The following is a 22,377-nucleotide window of genomic DNA, read 5'->3' on the forward strand; positions in this document are numbered from 1 at the left end:
GTAGCTTCGGCAATGACATCCTCGTCCACTTGCATCATCTGGGTGCCAACAAGAATTGTACCATTCTTCCAATTTTTTATGAAATGTTTAGTGACCGTAGGGTCTTTGCCACAAAGCCTTTCTATAAAAACACTCAAACCTCCTTCTTGAAGAATTTCCCAGACTTAATTGTTTTTCTTCCAATCCGAGCAAGAAGTCGGTTCAAACCTCTTTTTGTTACCCCCCATTTTATCCTTGAATTCCCAATTCTTCCTTATCACAGCTCTGTTATTTTCTCTACAAGCTCTATCAAAAAACCTAACAATTTTATTGTTTTTATGAAGAGCCACCCAGAATCCATGCCAAATAAATATGCGTCCAATGTGAAGTGTTGGAATTGCAAAAATATTGGACATTTCCATAAAGAATGTGAGGAGAAAAAGAAGAAAAATAAAAAAGAATTCCTTCAATTTTGAATGAGACAAATCCTTTTTGGATGATGGTGAAGCATTTGTTTTAGCCTTGGCAATGCATGGATTTGAAGATGTGTGGTTGATAGACTTGGGTGCATCTTTTAACATGACCTCATATAGGGGTTGGTTCTTGAAATATGAAGAATTTAATGGTAGGAAGGCATATTTGGGTGATGACTCTCATTTGAGTATTGTTGGCCATGGAAGAATCAATATAAAAAACCCTCATTGTTGAGGGAAGGGGATTGATGGTGTGTTGTATATCTTGGGTTTGGCACAAAGCCTCCTTTCATGAGGAAGTTGAATGATACGGCGTGCAGGTTGTTTTCTCAAGTGGAGGATGCAAGATGATAATAGGAGCTATGATATTGGCTAAGGGTGTTTAGATTTACACCTTGTACAACTTGGATGCATGCAACATTCAGTGCAATACTTTTTCTTGACAAGTCGAAGAAAAGAGCCTTAGATTCTTCATCCTCGTTGTCAAATTGAGCAATGAAGAAATCTTTTCCATCTACTTCCGATGGTCATGTATTCTGGGCACCAAAGGGTGCTCATTCCTTTGAGAGAAAGCTTCTAGTAGAGCAAACAATGTTATAGCACCATAGACTTGGCCATATTGCTGAGAAGGCTCTTAGAGCTCTGAAGATTAAATGCCTTGTTGAGGGGCTTGGCAATTGTAATCTCAAGTTTGAAATTGACGAACATTGCATATATGGAAAACAAAACTATGTTCAGTTTTACTCTAGTTCTCACAAATCTTTTGGGGTTTTGGACTATATTCATTTTGATGTGTTCGGTCTTGTTAATGTTAATTTGTTATCAAAGTCTATATTTTGTTTCATTCATTGATGACTATAGTAGAACATTTGTATACTTCTCTAGGAGTAAATCTAAATTCTTTAGTTAGTTTAAGGAGTTTAAGGCCTTGGTTGAAAATTAGACTAGTAGAAAGATTACGTGTTTGAGAACTAAGAATGGTGATGAGTTTTGTTCAGTAGAATTCGACAAATTTTGTAAAGGGCACGGATTGAGAGGCATATGACAACTTCTTACACCCCTTAGCAAAATGGAGTTGTTGGAACATGATGCTGATGGAGAGGGCTAGGAGTATGTTGAGTGATGTTAGTCTTGAACAGAAGTTTTGGGCTATAGCTGTATCCATTGCCAGCTATTTGATCATTTGATCTCCTACATCAATGCTTGTTTTTAAGACACCCGTGGAGGTGTGGTTAGGAAAGAAGCCTTCGATGAGACATCTCAAAGTAGCTGGTAATGAGGTATATGCACATGTGCCAAATGAGAAAAGGTCTGAGTTGGAGAAAGCGGCTAGATGTATCTTGATTGGCTATGGTGTTGGTGTGAAAGGGTACAAGCTTTGACCTCCAGTGGCTGAGAAGGTTCTCTATGGAAGAAGTGTGATTTTCAGAGAGATGAAACCTTCCTCACTTGTTATGTAGTTAGAGAAAGAAGAGAAAGAAAGTATCAAAATGAAACCTTCCTCACTTGTTCATGTTCCACCTACTCTAATGAAAAATGAACTAAATACACTTGTTGGACCTAATGATGAGGAGAGCTCTAGCACCTTTGAAAGTTCTAAAGAAGTAGAAGAACCTCAATCTCAATCAGTGACGAGGTTTCCAAGAGTTAGGCGGCAACCGAAAAGTTTTTGTTATCGGTTATTGGATTTCAGCTGTATTTTTGCCTTGATTGCTAATATTTTTGAGGCCTAGGATTGTGATAGAGGCTTTGGATATGAGTGATGCAGAATTTTGGGTACTTACTATTTTGATACTTATTTTTCTGAGGTTAATTACACATACATCTGTAGAAAACATATCAGTAATATAAATTTTTTAACTATGAACAGAATAAATTGGGCAAACCCTTACCCATCAGTTTTTAGATTATTTTAGTTATTGATTTTTTGGACCATTATACTGACCCAACAGATATGTTTGACTGCTAACATGAAAATTTGTAGAATGTATTGGATAAATTAAAAAGTTGGAAATGCACAGCTGACAATGCAGAGGAAGTTGACTTTACCAAATGGCTATTGTAGTCACAGTCAATCCCATCGTTATTGTTTTCCTTCTGAAGGTACAGTGAATGAATATGAATTTTTCTTGATAGTTGGAATCTGCTTATTGTCTTGTGCAGCATATTTTAAATGAGTACAAGATTACCACAGTTCTCTTTAGTATTAATTTATCGTTTGTCATACTTAAATATTAGTGGATCATTCATTTGTTCTATGAAAAGTTTATTTGCAATTGTTTATGAGATGTTGTAACCAAATGGGTCAGAGACTGAATGATTTGTTCATCTTTGTGGAGAGGCTTTCTAATACATAGGTTTTGCTCTTGCAGATACATGAACTAGGTATGAAGCTTAAGTTGCAAAAGAATCAGAATCTTGAGCTGAGACGCCAAATTCAAGGTCTTACACTTCAATTCCAGTCATTAGGCATTGTTATGTTAAAGTATTTGATTTCAAAGCCTCATTTTGCATAGAGATACATATGTACTAAAGCAATGTAAGGAAAATTATATTTAGTAAACAATAATATGCCATCAAATGGCTAATTATAAACAAAAATAGTATACAAAGTATGGTTTTAATGCAAGAGAATACTGCAGAAGTCTAGAACTAAGATCTAATCCTTCGACACCATCTTTAAGATCTAGGAACTCTAATATGAGGCCAATAGAATTATTGCCAATTTGACTGCTCACATTATATATTCTTACTATGTCAGTACTGAGTAGTAATATTATTTAGATTAATTAGAGAGGGATATATAGGGGCCCTTACCAGCACCAGTATAAACATAATTACAGGTACAACCTTAAAACTTTTACATTACAGAGTACTTGGAAAGATCAAGCGAACAGATTGAAAGCCAACATCAAAGGAGAAAATACAGTCCAGAGACACAAAAAAACTACTACTACAAAGACATTTAGATGAGAGGTTAATGGGCAAACCGCTGACAAAACACAAGAAAGAAGATTCAAGAGCAACCACTGCCCTCTGATTTCTTTGGGAAAATAGGCTTTCCATCATCCACTAGGAACCTTCATCAATCATCTCTCGAGCCTCCAACTGAAGATTTTCAACTTATGTCCTATGGGCCCTCCTTTTCTTAGTAGTGCTGGTTGGCAACAAAATCCCCATGGAAATGATGCCACCCAAGCAATCCAGCACCTTTTGATTTGACGGGAGGTCCAAGCAACCATTCCTCTTCCAATTGAGTGAAAACGTAATCCATACTTAATGCCTGGTGTTGACCCTTCAAAGAAATTGGACAAAGCTTCCCAATAAAATCTGCTGAAGTTTCCTTTTCCATTGAATTCTCTAGAACCTCATACTACATCCCAGATGATGCCTTGTTCCAACCTGACATAAAACATCCCTGATTCCTCCAAACAAAATCCTCATCTGCCATCCCCTTTTTAGGAAACCATTTTGCAGTAAAACTGCATTTTGTTGAGGAGCCTTTTGAGGAGAACAACGTTAGTTCTTTTGTGCTTGATTTGATTGCAACTAAATTACTGTATTCAGAAAAAAAACGTGAGGTTCTTTTTGAAATAGAAGGTGTGTTGCTGCTTATAGCGTTTGAAAAATGGAGGACTGGGTCTGAATTAAAATTAATAGCTTCTTTGCTCTGAAAAATGAGAGATGGTATTTGCTGTAGGAGTATTAAAGACAATGACCTATATGCCATATCGTGGATACTGATGATAGTTGTGCCTGCAAAAGAAAAATACGATTCCCTTTATGGTGCAATTGATTGGGCTATCATGTTTCTTCAAGATGGGGTCTGCATTTCAGAACGTAGGGTGTAATTTTTGTATGGTGTGGATTTGGAGTCTTGTAGAACAGGCAGTAGGAGTGTGTGACTGGATGTCAGGGGTAGCATCTTGTTTCGCGTGGTTATTTTTTGAGTCTGTGTGGGGATTATTATTTTTCTGAAGATGCTGCTGATATAATTTCAAGTGTTCAGATTGATACAGAAATTTTCTTGTTTTGAATAAGTTTTTTTTTTGAAGAGTTTGAGGTTGGTGCCTCTTTCAGGTGGAGTGGGTGCTTCACTTTGCAGGGTGTGTTCTTCAGAGAGTTGGTGCTCTCAACAAACTGGTGTTTCTTTTGTAATCTGGGTTGGTGCCCATTTAAGTTAATGTAAGCTATTTGATGCCGTGGTTTTTTACCCAAAAGGGTTTTCCACGAGAAATCTTGTGTTTATGTTTTGTGGTTGCTCTTTTCATGTTTCCATTTAGTTGATTGGTTTGAAAGGTTTTGAAATACTGATTCACCCCCACCCTCTCAGTATTTCCAGTGTGCTTCTCACTACTAAACCCACAATTTGGAGCATGAGCATAGGCATGTTTTCCCAATTTCTTTCTACCTTTGGGGATTTGTTGTCAGCCTTGGGTGCTAGGTGAGGTTACAGTGGAACAATTGTGCTTCCTCATAAAACTGCCCAATCTAGTTGTCCTTGTCAAGGAAATTCTCTTATGTGGTTGGTGGATCTTATTTTGGTTCTGTTGTGATTGTGGAATAATTTCACAATAGGGATTGATTCACTTCCTGGGTGACTTTCATTGTGGTGTCTTGGCATGGGGCTAACAGCAATAATGGTGTGAGGTTTAATATGCTGCTGTGGCATGAGTTTTGATGGTGTGGTAGGTGCGGATGTGAAAACCTCTGCATTAGGCGTGGATTTTAGAATCTAATCGTGGTAGTTGTATGTTCATTGAGAGGTGTTCATACCAAGCCGAAACTAGTCCTTCCTCCTTGTACAGATTGTTCTGGAGTTGTGGACTGATCTAGGTGTCAAAATTTACCCATGCTGAGCGTCTACTTGAAGATAATGTGAGCATTGAGTTTTAAATACAAGAATAGGGTCAATGTAGCTGGGAGAGCTTGGACATGGGAGTTGTGAGTCTCCAAAACTAGCATGGACTCTGTTTATTACGTGCTGTTCAATCTGGAATTTATTATCTGCAGATATTGATGCTGCTTTTACTCAAAAGTGGTGATTTGCTGGGTTATATGTAATGTTCCCAAATTATAAATACCTAAATTTTGCCCTAGATCACAATTTTTAATTGAAACAAGGTAGGGTTAGAGATGCCTTTCACTTGATTGAGACCCAAACTACAATAACCAAACGGACTGGCCGAGTATTAATATATTAAGAAAAGTCAGATCTAAATCCTTTGATGTCCTTTCTTGGATGCCGTCATGTTCCCTTTATACCCCTCCATTTGGTTTGTAGGGTGGCGACTTATCTTCAGGGATGTGACTGATGAGATGGATTGTCTATTGGATACTAATCGCATCCCTTCACTATCAAACTGCCCCTACTTGTTTAGTTTTAAGTAATCTGAATCGATTCGGGGAGATTGCTGTTAGGAAAAGAGAAGGGGGCGATGCATAAGGAAATCATGATCTGCATGCATAAGGAAATCAGGGTCTGCTCACCATAATCACCACAATCTGCCACTCTTGCTCGGGTCCATGTTAGGAACAAGAAATTGTGAAGTCTTACTGTAGTAAGACAATTTCTTCGATTGGATCTGCCTATCAAGGAATGTGAGTCACTGACCTGGGGTATCAATTTGGGGGCATGACAGTCCTTTCCTCCCAATTTTTCTTGTCCTCAAGCAATTTGTAATTTCCCTTTCCTGGATTACCTTGTAACTTGCCCTAAATTCACAAAATCCAAATGAAACAAGTAACATAACTTAGAGAGAATCCTTACCTAAGAATAGGATGAGGTAAGTCTTTCTTGGTAACCTACAACCAAGTTATATAATAATGGAGACATAATACATATAATATATTCATCTCTAGGGTTAAAGGTGAAACACACTTATAGTGCATAAATCCAAGAGATCTCATAGGCTCAACCAGAACAAGGATGGAGATAGGATGGTCATGATACCTCCAGCCCCAGGCCCAAGAATAGAAAACCTTGTCCCTCTTGGCCTCATGTACCGGAGCTTGTACACCATTCTCCATCATACTATTCTTCTTTCCCCTTATGATTGAGTATCCCCTTTCTTGTTTACCTCAATAACTAACCCTTGTAGGATTTGGAGAGAAAATTGATATAGGATGCCCTTGACTCAATCCTAGACCCAAGGTTAGGACCTTATCTTCCTTGGCCTCATGTGGTCCTTAACCACCATCATGAGGTGGTCTTGTGGTCCTTAACCATCTTTACGAGGTGCCATACTATTGATGTGTTTTTTTATACACATGCAAACACATAATAAAATACCCAAAAGTATCTTATCCTCTCTTGATCAAAGTCTCTCAAATGCTGAAGATTCACATAAGGATCACTTGAGATAACTCCAAGGTTCTTATTTGTCGGGTCACGACATGTGGACAAGCTCAATGGTTTGATGTGATAATGCTGGAATCACGACGGGACTTACATTGAACTCTTGAATGCTTGAATCACTGGAACTTAGATCCTAAATATTTGCTTGGAAAATAAAGAAAGAGCAAAAGGCATAGGGTTTAGGGAGTCTAATCTAATCCTAAGAATGCAAGAGAAGAGTGAATGATTCGATGGAATCCTACTGGGTGAGGTCTCACCATCAAATTGAACAATTTGACACAAGCTCAGTGCAATCTTCTAAGGGATAATTCAAAGATATTCAAATCATTACCATCAAACATTGATTACCATTCAAGTTAATGCATAAACAATGGATGTATAACAATTCAAAGTTAAGCTCATATCATTCCAGTTGAATGGATGTATAACTAAATGGATTCCACACAAATGCATACAACAAATTCCTCCATTCAATCTAATCAACATGAAAGTAAATGAATTGAGAAGTAGAGACCATGCAACTTGTTGAAGTAACAAATCAAATTCACCATAACTTCAATGAAATCAATTGTCCTCTGCAGCAAGGTTTTGGCAACAATTTTTGCCTCCTCCTAATCTGACTTCTATTCTATCTTTTAGTCTACCTATCCTTGGACTACACACTATTCTATTGACTCTTAACTATTCTTCTATTATCCTTTACAAATGAAGAGCTTGAGCCTTATATAGAGAGCTCTTTACAATGAATGGCCAGGATTGATTTGAGATCAATGGTCAAGATTTTACAATGAAACCCTAATTAGAGTTTGTTACAACAAACTTCATTCTGGCCAATGAAATAATTACATTCAGGTTTAATACTAAATTTGAGCCAATAGGAAACAAGGGTAGGTGCCTCAAAGTTCGTTTCTCCATATGATGAGCTTGGCTCATTGAATCAAGATATGTTGGGGTGGAACTTCTCTGATTGGTGAGTGGTGACTAAGACGCCACCTCATCTTGCACTTGTAGACTGGATTCATCATCATGAATGAGTAGTGAATAACATTTCTAGATACTCAACATTATCCAGCTTTAGCAATGATGATGATGATCTTCTAACTTTGATTAACTCTTCTGAACCTATCCTCTTGAATGTCTCAATCATGGAGGTGCAAGGTGTAGACGTTGACTTCCTCTTAGTTTTGGACCTTGTGACTACCTTGGAATGAACCCTTTGATGTCATAGCTGCTTCTTCACTCCTTTGAGACTCCTTTGTGATGTTGTAGTGAGGATTCCTTGATTCTTTCATCTACATCCTTGAATGTGGGTATCATGTTTTGGTATAAGTGAATGCTTCTTGTGGCGTCACATTCCTGTGCTTGCCTATGAAGTCCTCTTGAAGACATCTTCCTTGTATGTTGACCTTGATGTTGAAATCTCCTCCTTGAGATACTTGTTCCGATCTTCCTCCAACTTATTTCTTTTGATTTGTTTCTTCACCTTCTGCAAAACAAACAAATTAGCATCAAACGCACATGGTATATACCTTTTATATAACCTCCTAATTTGATATAATCTTTGATTTTATGTGATTTGCAGGTTTGATAAGAGGAGGTCACTCCTAATTGTAGGTAATGGAAGCTGGAGCAATTCCGTCATCTCTTCATCAATTGATCTCATGTACCTCATTCATTACTTAATTTTTTTAATCTGCTTGTGCAAAAACCATCAAATTACCTCCAATTTGTGCCTTAGAAGTGAATTCGCTCTCATGAAGGAGCAATGGCAAGTGATTTTGCTCCAATTTGGGAGCAAAGGAAGTAGAATTTGCTCCTAACAAGGAGCAATGGAATTTTTTTTAGATACTTAGCCAAAATTTCAATCTCTCTCTTCATTCCATCAATTCAAAACTCAAGTTCTACCCTTCATGCGTGAAAGTGTGTCAAAATAACCTCAAGAAGATCATTGGAATCAATTTCGCTCCTATCTAACGACAACGGAAGAGCTTTTCGCTCTCAAAGGGAGGCAAAGGAAGAAGTTTTCGCTCCTAGAGAGGAGCAAAGGAAATTTTTTGGTACTTAGACAAATTTTTGCTCTCCATTCATGAATTCATCTTTCCATATGCAAGTGTTGTCACATTTCCTCGACCAAACGCCTTGGAGATGATTTCGCTCTAAGATTGGAGCAATAGAAGTGAAATCCACTCCCAATGAGGAGCAATGGAAGTGAATTTCGCTCCAATCAAGGAGCAAAGGAAGTCATTATAACTTGGATTCTTAGCTCAATCTCATTCACTTACCTTCATTCCAATGACTCAAACCTTTAGTTTTTAACCATCCACTCATGAAAACATGTCAAATTGACCCAAAGGAGGCTCTAGAATCAATTTCACTCTCAACCAAGAGCAAAGGAACACAAATTTGCTCCTATTGAGGAGCAAAGGAACAAAATTTCACTCCCAATGAGGAGCAAAAGAAATGAACTTCACTTTGTAACTTAGTTCCTTTTACCCATTCCATCAACTTAAATACATTGAATCATGCTCAAGTGAGGCTCTAGAAGTGAATTCGCTCTCATGAGAGAGCAAAGGCAGCAAATTTCACTCCCAACAAGGAGCAATGGAAGTGTTTTTCGCTCCTGTCAGAGAGTAAAGGAAGTAGTCTCTGAGTTGACACTTAACTCACTTTCGCTCACTTACACAAATTTTCTCAACTCAAATGTATCAAACCATGCTCAATGTGAGGTCTTACGAGGAATTTCGCTCTCAACTTGGGGCAAAGGAAGAGGATTTCACTCTAATTTGGGAGCAAAGGAAATGATCTTCAAATTCATCCTCTAGCTTGGTCTTATCACTTCATGCCTTAGGTTTTAGTCTCTATGCACCAAAGAACCTCAATACCTACCTTGAATGTGATTTTGCTCCACTCCAATAGCAATGAAAGGAAATTCGCTCTCAAAGGAGAGCAATGGAAGTAAATTTCGCTCCTGTGAAGGAGCAATGGAAGTGACCCAAATTTGTCATCTTTCTTCCATTCCTTAGCCAAAATCATGATGAAGTTCGCCTCTTGTATGATCAAAATGCTGTCGAAGGCATTTAAACTCCCTCATTTTCTTCAAATGTGCCCAGGAAAGCAATTTCGCTCCTAGATGAGGGCAAAGGAAGTGGTTTTCGCTCCTTAGAAGGAGCAATGGAAATGACCTCCACACTTAACCTCATTCAAGGTTCCTGATCAAGGATTGAATCTTTCACTCAAACTAAGGTGTCATATGATGATTAGAGGCAGCTTTAGGTGATTTTGAGAGGAATTTTGCTCCTAAAGGGGAGCAATGGAAGCAAAATTCGCTCCTAGACTGGAGCAAAGGAAATTTTAGCATACTTAGTCAAATTTTGCTCCTGGGTCTCACCTTTCATTGAAGTGTAATGGGTCACTTGGAGGATCAAGAAAACACCTGCATAGTGTTAGTTTTTAGTGGTCAGATTAACAATCAATGAGCAGAAAGCAAAATGCACAGAAAGAAGAACACAACACAAATATACCCTGGGAAAACCTCCCTCCTGGAGGAAAAACCCAGCAACTAATTTCTCAGATCTGCCTTAGATTAATCACAGAAAGAGGTTACAACTTTGCCCAGCTAGGGCACAAACATAAGTGACACAACTTATCTGATCCTGGGACCTGAGATCAGACTTGAAGAATTCTCCAAAATGCAGGTACTACTGCCTGTAGCAGGTTCGGCAGCCTCAGAACAGCCTAGGGTGATGTTCGCTCAGCTGGTAATGATGTTCGCTCAGCTAAGAAGAGATTCACTAGGGCGCAGACTGAGATCTGCACAGCATAGAATGAATTTGCCTCTCCTTGATCAGGTTCGCTGACTTCAAGATCTCAATCTGCTGTGATAGGCTAATGTCCTAAAGCAAATATACTTTGCTGAAGATAACAACAAATTCGCTGATGTATTGCAGAGATAGTTCACTGAAACGATGATGTGAACAATGAGAAGTACTTTGTACTTATAGGCAACTTAACCTTTAATTCTTCAAGTTGGCTAGCATATATTAAATTACAATCAAATGTATTAGAGGTGGCGCCAAACTGAATTAGGTCCACACGTTATATGAAGTCCTTTACATGTTATAATTATAGGGCTGACCTATAACCCACTCAAATAGAGCCCAATAAAAAGGCAAATTGCTAAGGTCGAAGAGCCATTAGCAATTCGGGTGACTAGGTCGGCCCACCCAAGGGATCCAACCTAGCTATACATCAACACATAGTCAACTAGGCTTGGCCTAAGGGACTCCTCTATCAAACTCTTAACTTGACTCCTCATCTCACATTACTTCATTTCACACCTCACCAAAGGGCTATTCACTTGACTCTTGGCTTCTTGACCAACTATATACCTCTCCAATGTAAAGGTTAATAGCAAAAGGACTCTTAACACTATCCTAGAAAGCAAAGAAAAAAGTGGGGGTCCCCATTTGCAATGGGGCGATGTGTGATTACCTCACAACACATACCTAGTGAGAAAATCTTTCACCGTTCCCCCTATTGTGTCCCTTATCCCTCTACCACAATTGGAGACATCAATAGCATACAAATCATGCATCACAATACACAAACATTATGCAACATCAATTCTATTAGATTTCCACAATCCATGATCATGATAAACAGCTTCTGGATTTCATTGTGTGCAAGTTTTTATGCAACATTATCTTTATTATCAATATACATAGAGCATGTTTGCAAAGATATGAAGTACATGGATATTAGATTGTTCCAAGAAAGTAGTTTATAAGTGCATAAATATTACAAGTGCATATTAGTATATTGTTTGCATCCATTCATACCGAATCGCAAGGGTTAATATCCTCCATGCTAGATGCTTGAGATCTAAACCTTGGGTCTTATGAAAATATTTTTGTTGTCATATCATGATTTTTTTATTGAGGGGAGGGTATCATGATTACTAGATTGGTTCCTCCACATAGCTCCATTTGTTAATTCTCCCCTCTTATTTTGATGGAATGCTCTTAAGGTCTCCATCATATCTTGCTTTCTTGCTTAGGTTTCCTTTTGCTTCTTCATCGGATATTGCTTGTATAATATGTATTTGGCTTCAACATATGTGGCTTGGTTCCCAATTTCCTTTGCATTTATAATACAAGTTCTTTCTTTTAAGATTCCTCACATTACATTTATGTCCATGTGCCCATGGATCTTTGCACCTAAAACACCTCTTTTTCTCTTGGGTTTCATCTTGTTTACAAGTGTGTCCTCGTTCCCATTTCCTCTTGCAATCAAAACATAGACCTCTCTTCCTTAGTTCTTCTCATTTGTCATGAGAGATATATGTCTCCTTGTGCTTGTCCTTCTCATAGAAGTGCCTATTTTTTGATGCCATCTTCTTAGAGTGAACCTTTTCCTTTGCTTGGGCGGAATCTAGTTGAGTGGCTTTAAGGATGTCTTCTTGGAGTGTAGGAGGATCCAAGGCACTTACTAGCCCTCAGTTGGTATCCACCAATCCTTATATGAATAGGTAAGTGAGTCTCTCCTCGGATATTCTAGGGACCATAACGGTTAACCTTTGAAATTCCGTGATGTAATCTTCAAGGGTTCTATGATGCCACCAATCATGTGCCACCTCTTCTAGATGTAATATGGCGAATGTAATGGCATCTTTTTCTGTCATGGGGCAAAGAGTTAGATATGTCTACTTTTTGTAACCATGCATGAGCTGTAATTTTTCCCGACCTATCAAAGTTAGGGACGGATAATTTTCCCATTTTATTCTTTATATCTTGACTAGGTTGGTTATTTCTCCTTCTATGAACATTCTTCATCCCAACCTCACAATATGTGGTGAAAAGGATACTTCTTTTGACGTTAGGGTCAAGCCCCACATATTCTATGGCAAGTTCTCTCACATTTGGGTTGTTAATTTTTTCATTTTCCCTTGGTGATCCCTCCTTGGTTAGGAAAGGGGGTCTATTTGTACTTGGGTTTGATCCTATCGTAGTTTCATGATTACTTTTGGATTGGCTGGGGATTACTTTCCTCTCATGTCTTTGGTTTGGCTTAAGAGTATTGTTTATGTTTTGAAGGGTTTGGAGTAAGGCTTGGGTTGTTTGTTCATTCTTTTCCATGAAATTCCTCAATTCATGCTCAATTTGAAAGTTGTTTGTATTGTTTTGGTAGGTAGGCTTCTTCTTTTCCCTTTCTAGAGCCCTAATTGCTCGTTGACTAAGTTGCATCAACTAGTTTCCCTCAGGCTGACAGGAACATGCTCTGATACAACTTGCAATGTCCCCAAATTATAAATACCCAATTTTTGCCCTAGATCACAATTTTTAATTGAAACAAGGGTTAGAGATACCTTTCACTTTGATTGATACCCAAACTCTAATAACCAGATGGACTGCCTGAGTCTTAATATCTTAAGAAAAGTCAGATCTGAATCCTTCGATGTCCTTTCTTGGATGACGGCATGTTCCCTTTATACACTCCATTCGCTTTGTAGGGTGGCAACTTCTCTTCAGCGATGTGACCGATGAGATGGAGTGTCTATTGGACACTAATTGCATCCCGTCAGTATCAAACCGCCCCTCCTTGTATAGTTTAATTAATCTTAATCAATTAGGGGAGATTGCTGTTAGGAAAAGAGGAGGCGATGCATAAGGCTATCACAATCTGCTCACCATAATGAAAATGATCTGGTAATGACCACGATCTGAATACCATGATAATCGCAATCTGCCGCTCTTGGTTGGGTCCATGTTAGGAACAAGAAATTGTGAAGTCTTACTGTAGTAAGACAATTTCTTCGATTGGATCTTCTGATCAAGGAATGTGAGTCACCGATTTGGGGTATCAATTCAGGGGCATGACATTATAAGACACAGGTCAGAAAACCACATTGTGTCTCATTGTTTTCCATACTTAACTGCAGCTAATTGAATAAATATTCTCTGTTATCAGTCCTCTTCATTGAATTATTTTTATGCATGAATGATAGTTAAATATTTATACATGCAATATTATTGTAAAACTGAAACTCTCCAAGCAAACAAACATTCAAACTGTTATCGTAACATGCAACTGTTAAGTCTGGTGGAAAGTGGAAAAAATTACTGCATATAAGGTGAAGGGAATCTTACAGTGATGGAGAAGCAATTAGAGGCCATTAAATTTTACAGTGATTTAAACATTAAACAGATATATCATATTATCATTTATGAAATTTCATTTTTGGTCTTTAGTGTAGTTTTATGTATGAACAAAAGCAATTTGGTGGATTTTAATGACAACCTGTGTCATAATATGGCAATAACAATGGTTACAATTACATGATTAATTCATTCAAGTACGAATACAGATAGACATGTGAATAGGGTGAGAGATTCAGAAGGTACAATTTTTACTTTAGCCATATGACAATATCTCCAATGAATTCCTAGAGGCATATGGTTCAGATTTATTTGAAGCATTAGAGCTTTGAGAGTTTCAATTACTTAATTTTTTTGTCTGTTGTAATAGGGTTACAAAAATGAATTTGAGGCATCCCTGGAAAACATTAGGTGATGCAGAAGCAAAAAAAGAAATTTCTTATTGGGCCTCCGCTGCAGTTTTATGTATGAGCAATTTGGTTGAAGTCAATGACAGCCTCTGGCATAATATAGCCATGACAATTTGTTACTGTTAAATGATTAAATCACAGACTAAATAGTACTGTAACTATGTTTAAGGGATTATTATAAAATTAGTGGAGGCTCTATAAAAATCTGAATTTTTTAATGAATCAAGATAATGGTTACTTTGTATTTTTTTTAATTTTTTGATTAGAATGTTTTTGCCGCAATTTTGTATTGACTCGAGAATGTTCTTGAAGAATTACTGGACTACATGGAGATGCTGGAGGAAGGAGTTGACAAGTCAAATGAATTGGTACTCTCAAGTCTCTTAGATATACTTTTTTTGATGTATTGCTTTGAAAGCAGAAAACTCTGATAACTGTAATTGTTCTTTCCTTTGTTCTAAAATATAATATATTTAAAAACTCAATTTGTTTGTTTCTTTAAAAATTCTAATTCCATCACCTGTTGCCGATCTATTGGAGTTTAAAGGACAAGATATTTTAGTTCTTGAACAAAATAACCAGTATCATTATTTGTTTCTTATGATGGATGTTTTGTGTAGCTATTTTCCCTCATATTTTATCACTTAATCCTATTTAGAAGATAGTGATCTACTTTATTTCATAATTATCCATGCCTTTCGTTTGATATCTAGAATCTTCCTTGATTGCCTATGATAGCATTTTACCTTCTTGTATGAGATCTTTATTTGGATATAACATCTGCTTTCATCTTCTATCCTAATATTACGATTGAACCTCTCTAATTGAGGGAATCTTCTCACTTTTTTGTTTCACTTAATATAGTGAATAGTGTTATTACGCTTAAGGGTGGAATTATTCTCATTCCTATAGATGCATTTCAGGTAAAAACAATGAAGAAACAGCTTGACGACAAAGATATTGAAGCAAAAAAAATGACAGAAGGCAAGAAACCAAAAAGTGGAGGAAAGGAGGACAAGAAGACCAGTGAAGGTGGAAATACTGTTGATGCATCAAAGGCAAATAGGTGATGCAGGATACAAATTGGCTGTCAAAAAAAGCTGTTTTGCAGATGTAAGAAATATGTTGGTTCTCAGCATAGTTCAAAAACTCAGGCTAGGCAATAACTCGCCAAAATGTCAGAAGTTAGAACATTAAAATACACATTTTAAAAAAAAAAACACATGGAACTGAATTTATATAAGTTGTAAGTCGTTTTTTCTTCATTTATGGATAAAAAATGAGTTCAATGCACATCACAGTGTCATATGATAATAAATTACAAATCTGTAGTATTATTTCTACAAGTTTCATCTGTGGAAATCATGGGCCCAAAAGCAATTTTTTTTTGTTTATGTTCTTGAAAACTAGAGCAGGGGCCTGGGGATGTCAGCCCCCACTGGTGTCAAGACCACATGGACCTTCAGACTTAAGAGTTGTGAATGATTTTGTGAGCGTGTTGGAGTGAGAGCTGAAGAAAATTTGGGAAAATTTTTCGTCATCGTGCCAGTGTGAGTGGGTTTTTCTCACTAATTGTCAGTTTTGGCAAATGTTTGGGTAACTGGCTCAGAACTGACCAAAACTCAACCCTGCAAATCAAAGTTTGAGGCCAAGTAACTTAGCCCTGGAAAATCATGCATGACTACTCAGCAAGTTTCAAATGTATGATTCTCATGATTACTAGTTAACATTCCTCAGGGCCAAATCATCTGCCAACATGCCTATCTAAATGATTTGGAAGTTATTTTGACAAGGAATCATTTTTCTCTGTAATCTTGATAACTCTTTTAACTGTCTTTGATTTGGAAGAGTGGGCTAAAGGAAAAATAGAAAAGGGGTAATTGCAAACAAACTTGTAACACTCATAATCCTTTCTAGAAGAAAGGTGAACAAATCTTGTAGGATGCGGAGATTACTATGTATGGGAAATTTAGTGAAGTTTAATTAGATTAAAAATTTAATTTAGGAAAAAAAATGATTTGAGTTTGAATAGCTAGTCTTTCTGATCTCCAGTTTGAGATTAACATCATTGCCTATTTACACCAATTGTTGATTGTTTATCATTGATGAATTAAAATGTTTTGGTTAATTTTTTAACAGCTTTGTCCTTTCCCATTCATGTTTTTCTTTCAAAGCATACTGCTATGAAGTATCGAGCATAATTGAATGTATTTTTTGTGTGTCATATTGCCCATGGTTGACATCCCCAAGTTTTCCTTTTTATGTTGGGGCTGTTCTTTGTCATTTATTCCATGCTAAACAATATCAAGTTTTTCTGAATTCGGGGAGGGAAGTTGGATTTCTTTGATATTATGAAATTCATGAAAAACTCTTGATTGCTGAAAAAATTGGAATCTAATTGAGAATTAATAGTGTATGCGGGAAAAGTGGGCTGATAAAACTTAATATGTGAAAATATGTTATAAACTAGTCCACACACACACAGAGGACTTTTTGATGCAAGCTATGGAGTAACGTAGTGTTACTCAGCTTCCCAAGGAGGGTCCCATGGTTCTCTATCTCACAATGTCCCTCAAACCAACGTTTTTGCTCTCAGATTACTGAGCAAAATGGTTTAGGGATGGCAAATATGAGAACGAGAGATGCTTTGATAGATTTTAGTATGAAATGGAGATTAAGCTATGTATGATTCTAAAATGCAATACATTAGATGATAAGATGACGAGGTTAGTATGAATACTATCCTAACATGATATATTTAGTCTATGATTGAGCTAAAATGATAAAAGAAGTATTCTAACATGTATATTTAGTCTAATTCCTGATCTAAAAGAGGCTAAATGATGAGCATATATGAAATGAAAAAGCTTGAAAGAATTTGAGCATAAGTATAATGCTTCAAATTTGAAAGATGATTGTTGAGAATGGAGGAATGAGAGCTCTATTTATAGCATAAACAGGGCAATGGATGGTCAAGATTGAAAGGTTTAATCAAGGGCCAGGTTTGAAAGTTGGGGATCCATGTGCACAATTGGCACCAATGGAATGGTGACAAGTGTCAACATAGGGTTGGGTTGAGAGAAGAGGTTGGAGGCATTAAAAGCCTGAGAAGACCTCATGGTTATCTAAAGGCTAAGGGTCAGGTCTAAGTTAGGCTTACCCACTGGATTAGGAGTTAATCCAAGGATAAACCTTTGTGCAAATGATTAAGAGATAATCATGGTCAAAGCATTAATGGCCTGATGAGACCCTTGGGTTGGATAGAGGTTGAGTCAAAACAAATGTTTTAACCATGTGGGAGGGTTTGAATTAACCATTAATGGTTATTGGAGACTTTGAGGATTAAGTGGTTGAAGGTTGGAAGCCTTCAATGGTTTTCAAAGACTTTAAGGGTTTTGGTGGTTGAAGGTTGAAAACCTTTAATGGTTATCAAAGACTTTAAGGGTCTTGAGAAGTGACTTCCCTTTGCTTAGGGATGTGACAAAATTTAGAGGAGGGTTAGGTTAATTAGAAGTGTTTAGAAGATTCTAGAAGGGATTAGAAAGGGGTTTGAGATTTTGCAAGTGGATGGGGGGATAATAGGATTTAATTGAAATAATTTAATTCATTCAATTTGGTTGTAATTAAATAAATTTGATTTATTCAATTTGGGATAACTATTTAATTAAATTTGAATTTAATTAAAAGTGGATAGGGGGGTTTTAATTGAATAAAATGATTTATTCATTAAATGGTATAGTGAATTTAATTTAAATAAATTGAATAATTTATTTAATTAAATAGAGGAATGTGGATAGTTTAATTAAATAGAGAAATGAACATAAAATATTCATTTAGGAATATGGTCATTTTTATACGTCTACATTTTGCCCCTCTTTGAAGTGACGTGTGTGCACATGTTATTTCAAAGAAAATGATGTTTTATCATGATTTATGATCTAATGCAATTTTTGTGTCGCTCTTTTGATTTGTCAGTCGTGCCCCAGATTTAATGTGATGCCCCAGATTTAAGTATTTGATGATGATGCCCCCTCGGGAGATGAATCAATTTTTTGGAAAATTGTTGAATTAATTTGATGAAGTTTGTATGATGTGTATGATTTCATGCATGTAAAAAGTGTGCAGATTGATTCATCTTCCGATAAGTTACAACTGTGTTGGTATAGGGGAGACCACGACCATATTACAAGTCCAGTCGGCTAACCCTAATTTCATTTTCCTCCTATAAAAGGGGAAAAGGGCTTGATTTAGGTTCATTTGTGCTTTGTTGACTTTGAAGAAAGAGAATTTGCTCTGGAGAGAAAATGCCTATTCCCTATCACAAACACCGTTTTGAGCGCGTTCGGAGGTACCGGAGACCCATAGCGCGTGGACCACCAGTAAGTCAACGTTTTTGACCCCTTTTTGATTTTTTGTTTTGTCATTTTTAGGCATTTTTCGATTTTCAAAGTTCGGGTGTTTCGTTTTAGCGCGTTTAGGGTCCACAGTAGCGCATACGAAGTGTGAAGTAGCGCATCAAGTTCAAATTTAGAGGTTGCGTCCGAAAACCGTAGGCTAGCGCATAAAACTTTTAGGTTAGCGTGTGCATGGATAATAGCGCATAGAAAGTTTTGGGTAGCGCGTCGCGTCAACAGGGTAGCGCGTAGGTGTGACCTAGCGCATAGGGGCCGCAAAGGGTCGCATAGGGAAGGGGGTTTAGCGCGTAGGGATAACCTAGCGCATAGGGCTAAACGGGTAGCGTATAGGAGGGATAGATTAGCGCGTAGACATAGTCTAGCGCATAGGATGGGTTAGGTAGCGTAATGGAAGAAAAGAGTAGCGCGTAGACAAAGTCTAGCGCATAGGACAGATAGATTAGCGCGTAGGAGAGACAGCCTAGCGCGTGGGGGTGTTTTAGCGCATTGAAGATCTGTTTTAGCGCATCTGAAAAATTGTGGAAGTTTGGCCGATTTGAAAATTTGTTTTGTTTGCCTGTCGTGTTTTGATGAATTTATTCAATATGAGTGTTTGTATAACTTGTTTTGATTTGCGATTTTCCAAGTTATGTATAGATATCAACATGTTTTGTTAATCAGTATATGATGTATTTGCGTGTTCTATTTCAAGTTCAATGTGTGGGAACCCTGAGTTGTGTTACAAGCCGATATGGGTTGGAAACTTGAGTTGTTTTACAAGCTGATATGGGTGGGAAACTTGAGTTGTTTTACAAGTTTATGTGATTGTGGAGACTTGAGTTGTTTTACAAGTTTTGATATGGTTTTTGAGATCTTGAGTTGTTTTACAAGTTGATATGAAATGATAGGATATTGAACTTTGATTGTAGATGAGCAAATTGTTTCATGTTGTTGATGTAAATTTGATTTTGATATCTTTGTGTTGATGTGGGAACTGATATTGGATATGTTGTGTTTGTTGACAGGAGCGATTGGGTGTTGTACAGTCGAGGGAGAGATTCCCGAGACCGTGGACGTTGATACCGCGATTGTCACAGGCAGATTTGGACATTATAGAGAGATGTGGATTGACCTCTCTTCTGGATATGCCTCGGTTCACTGTGAACCAGGGGCTTTTGACAGCGTTGGCATAGAGGTGGCATAGCGACACGAACACCTTTCATTTTGCCACTGGAGAGATGACAGTGACACCGGAGGATTGCTACCGGATTTTGCGGATTCCTGTAGTAGGGGCACTACTTCCTTATGAGCAGTCAGAGGAGGGTGGCACAGAGACGCTACGCCGTATATTTCAGGATGACACAGTTTGTGGCTATGAGATCCCCTGGCAGGAGTTTTTGGATTTGGGTTATGCACCGCTGCCATCTGTACTGGCAGGATTCATTGGGGGATTCCTTTATCCTGATCGTAGGTCAAAGGGATTCTCGGTGGGATGGGGACTGGTTTTGGAGGAGATGGTTACGCAAGGCAGGAGGTTTGCATTGGGGTCAGCGATGCTGACTCATTTATACAGGAGTTTACACGAGGTAGTATACCTCGGTTATGGTAGTTTGTCAGCGGGAGTGACCCTATTACAGGTATGGTGCTGGGAGCACATTCCAGCAGCGAGGTCACTGGCAGATAGAGATAGGCCCATAGGTGTAGCATATGCCTACGGATATAGAGGTCTAGTTGTCCAGCGTAAGCTGGGCAAACTAGAGCATTGGAGGAGGGTTTTTGATGATATAGATACGGTCACCTGAAGACCGTATACAGGTTGCGAGGTATGGGCGGAGGATGGGTTGGAGATGCCCTTTGTATTTATGACGAGGTATCTGATTGGGAGGACCCCATTCGTCATTGAGCATTTTGTGGTGACCTGAGTTTTGAGGCAGTTCGGGCGCCAGCAGGGTGTTCCACAGGGAGCATGTTTGTATGCACGGAGGCAGCAGGATGTGGCCGATTGGGGGCCGACTATTGATAGTGCGGTGGCGATTGAGGAGTTTGTGGGGTTGGCTGGGCAGATCTGGGATTATGCCCCTGAGATCCAGGATGCGGGCATGACAGATGAGTTCGCCCATTTGTTTGCTGCGCGGGCGGTGGCCAGGATCTCGGATCCAGAGGAGATGAGGCCAGCATTTGACTCAGATGAGGAGGGAGATGGGGGAGATGATGGCGATGATGGGGAGGATGGAGGAGGAGGAGGTAGAGGAGCCAGAGGGAGGCAGGGAGGGAGAGGTGTGGAGAGAGTAGTGCGGCAGGGGAGGATAGAGAGAGGGAGAGGTGGATTGGCTATCAAAGCCGGGAGAGAGGGGAGAGTGGGGGAGGTGCTAGCTGCAGTGGGGGGTGAGGAGGAGCTGAGGAGACCAGCACAGAGGAGGAGGGTAGATGTACTCCCACCTCCAGCATCGAGGACAGGGCGAGTGGAAGGGGTTCCTCCAACACAGGTACCGCTGCGGGTTCGAGTGCCAGGTCATGTGGAGGATGCGCAGATCTGGACCTTGCAGATTACCGTTCAGCAGCTGCAGGCGCAGATTGCGACCTATCAGCGACAGATTTCTCAGTTGACCACTGAGAGAGATACTGAGATAGAGCGGCGAGGACGAGCGGAGGAGGCGTTGGCAAGTGTGCAGAGAGCAGCAGCGGGTGGTCCGATGAGAGACACCCTTAGAGAGCTGACGCGGAGAGTGCAGGAGGTAGAGTATTATAGGGGACATTATGAGGCTGTAGTACCCAGGGAGCGGCGAGTGGAGAGCTTTGCGCAGTCGAGATCGAGTCGATCTCGAGCCACTGGGTCACGATCTGAGAGCCGAGGTGTGACGGGGCCACCGAGACAAGACCCTCCTGGAGATCCAGGGGCGGGTGCATCTGGAGCGAGACCATCTCCGTCAGGAGATAGTCATACTTGAGAGACATGGTCTCTATTGTATTTTTGAGCAGTTGTTATTTTTTGTACGGGACACAGTGTTTGGACACATTTTGTACATTTTGATCAGTTTTGAGATATATATATATATATATATATACGACACCATTTTTGATCATGTGATGTGTTGATTTTATGTGATGATGTAATGCTTAAATATATGATGTAAGATGTATGATGCAAGATATATGCTTTTTATATGCTGTGAGATGTATCTTGAAAATGAGATGTATGTTTTATTTATGCTGCTAAATGTATCGTGATATGTAAATGATGTTAAATGATATGGAATGATGTGTATACAACGAATTGTAAATGGATGTGCAACTATTTGTAAAATGATATGCAACTAATTGTTTTTGGAGCATCCCTCATTCTGTATTTGCCATCCGATATAACCATATTTTTGCTTTCTTTGTAAATATCATCATTGAGCATTTATTGATTTTTGGATATGTTGAAAATTTATACAAGCATAATGGTATAATTGAACCATAATGACCTGAGTAAAATTTACATGATGTTTGATTTTGCAAGATAGCACAAGCATCAAGGTATAATTGAACCAGGACGACCTGAGTGCGCATTGCGTAAACAGACAAGATTTGATCATTTGTATGCGTGAAGTGGAATCAAGCCTTCAG

At 38.6% G+C, this 22,377-nt stretch overlaps 1 protein-coding gene across 3 annotated transcripts in view; it reads left to right on the forward strand.

Moving 5' to 3' along the window:
• The window catches only part of LOC131051631 (FKBP12-interacting protein of 37 kDa), a 184,021-nt gene extending 168,354 nt beyond the window's left edge, over positions 1-15,667 (forward strand). For all 3 annotated transcript variants that reach the window (XM_059209073.1, XM_059209074.1, XM_059209072.1), the window contains 3 exons: positions 2,825-2,894; positions 14,687-14,742; positions 15,298-15,667. In XM_059209073.1, the coding sequence (XP_059065056.1) occupies positions 2,825-2,894; positions 14,687-14,742; positions 15,298-15,444 (273 nt within the window). In that variant the 3' untranslated portion in view covers positions 15,445-15,667. The remainder of the gene's footprint in view (positions 1-2,824; positions 2,895-14,686; positions 14,743-15,297) is intronic.
• Positions 15,668-22,377: the final 6,710 nt, after the last annotated feature.

This window comes from Cryptomeria japonica, chromosome 7, assembly GCF_030272615.1.
Source record: "Cryptomeria japonica chromosome 7, Sugi_1.0, whole genome shotgun sequence".
Classification (NCBI taxonomy): Eukaryota; Viridiplantae; Streptophyta; class Pinopsida; order Cupressales; family Cupressaceae; genus Cryptomeria; species Cryptomeria japonica.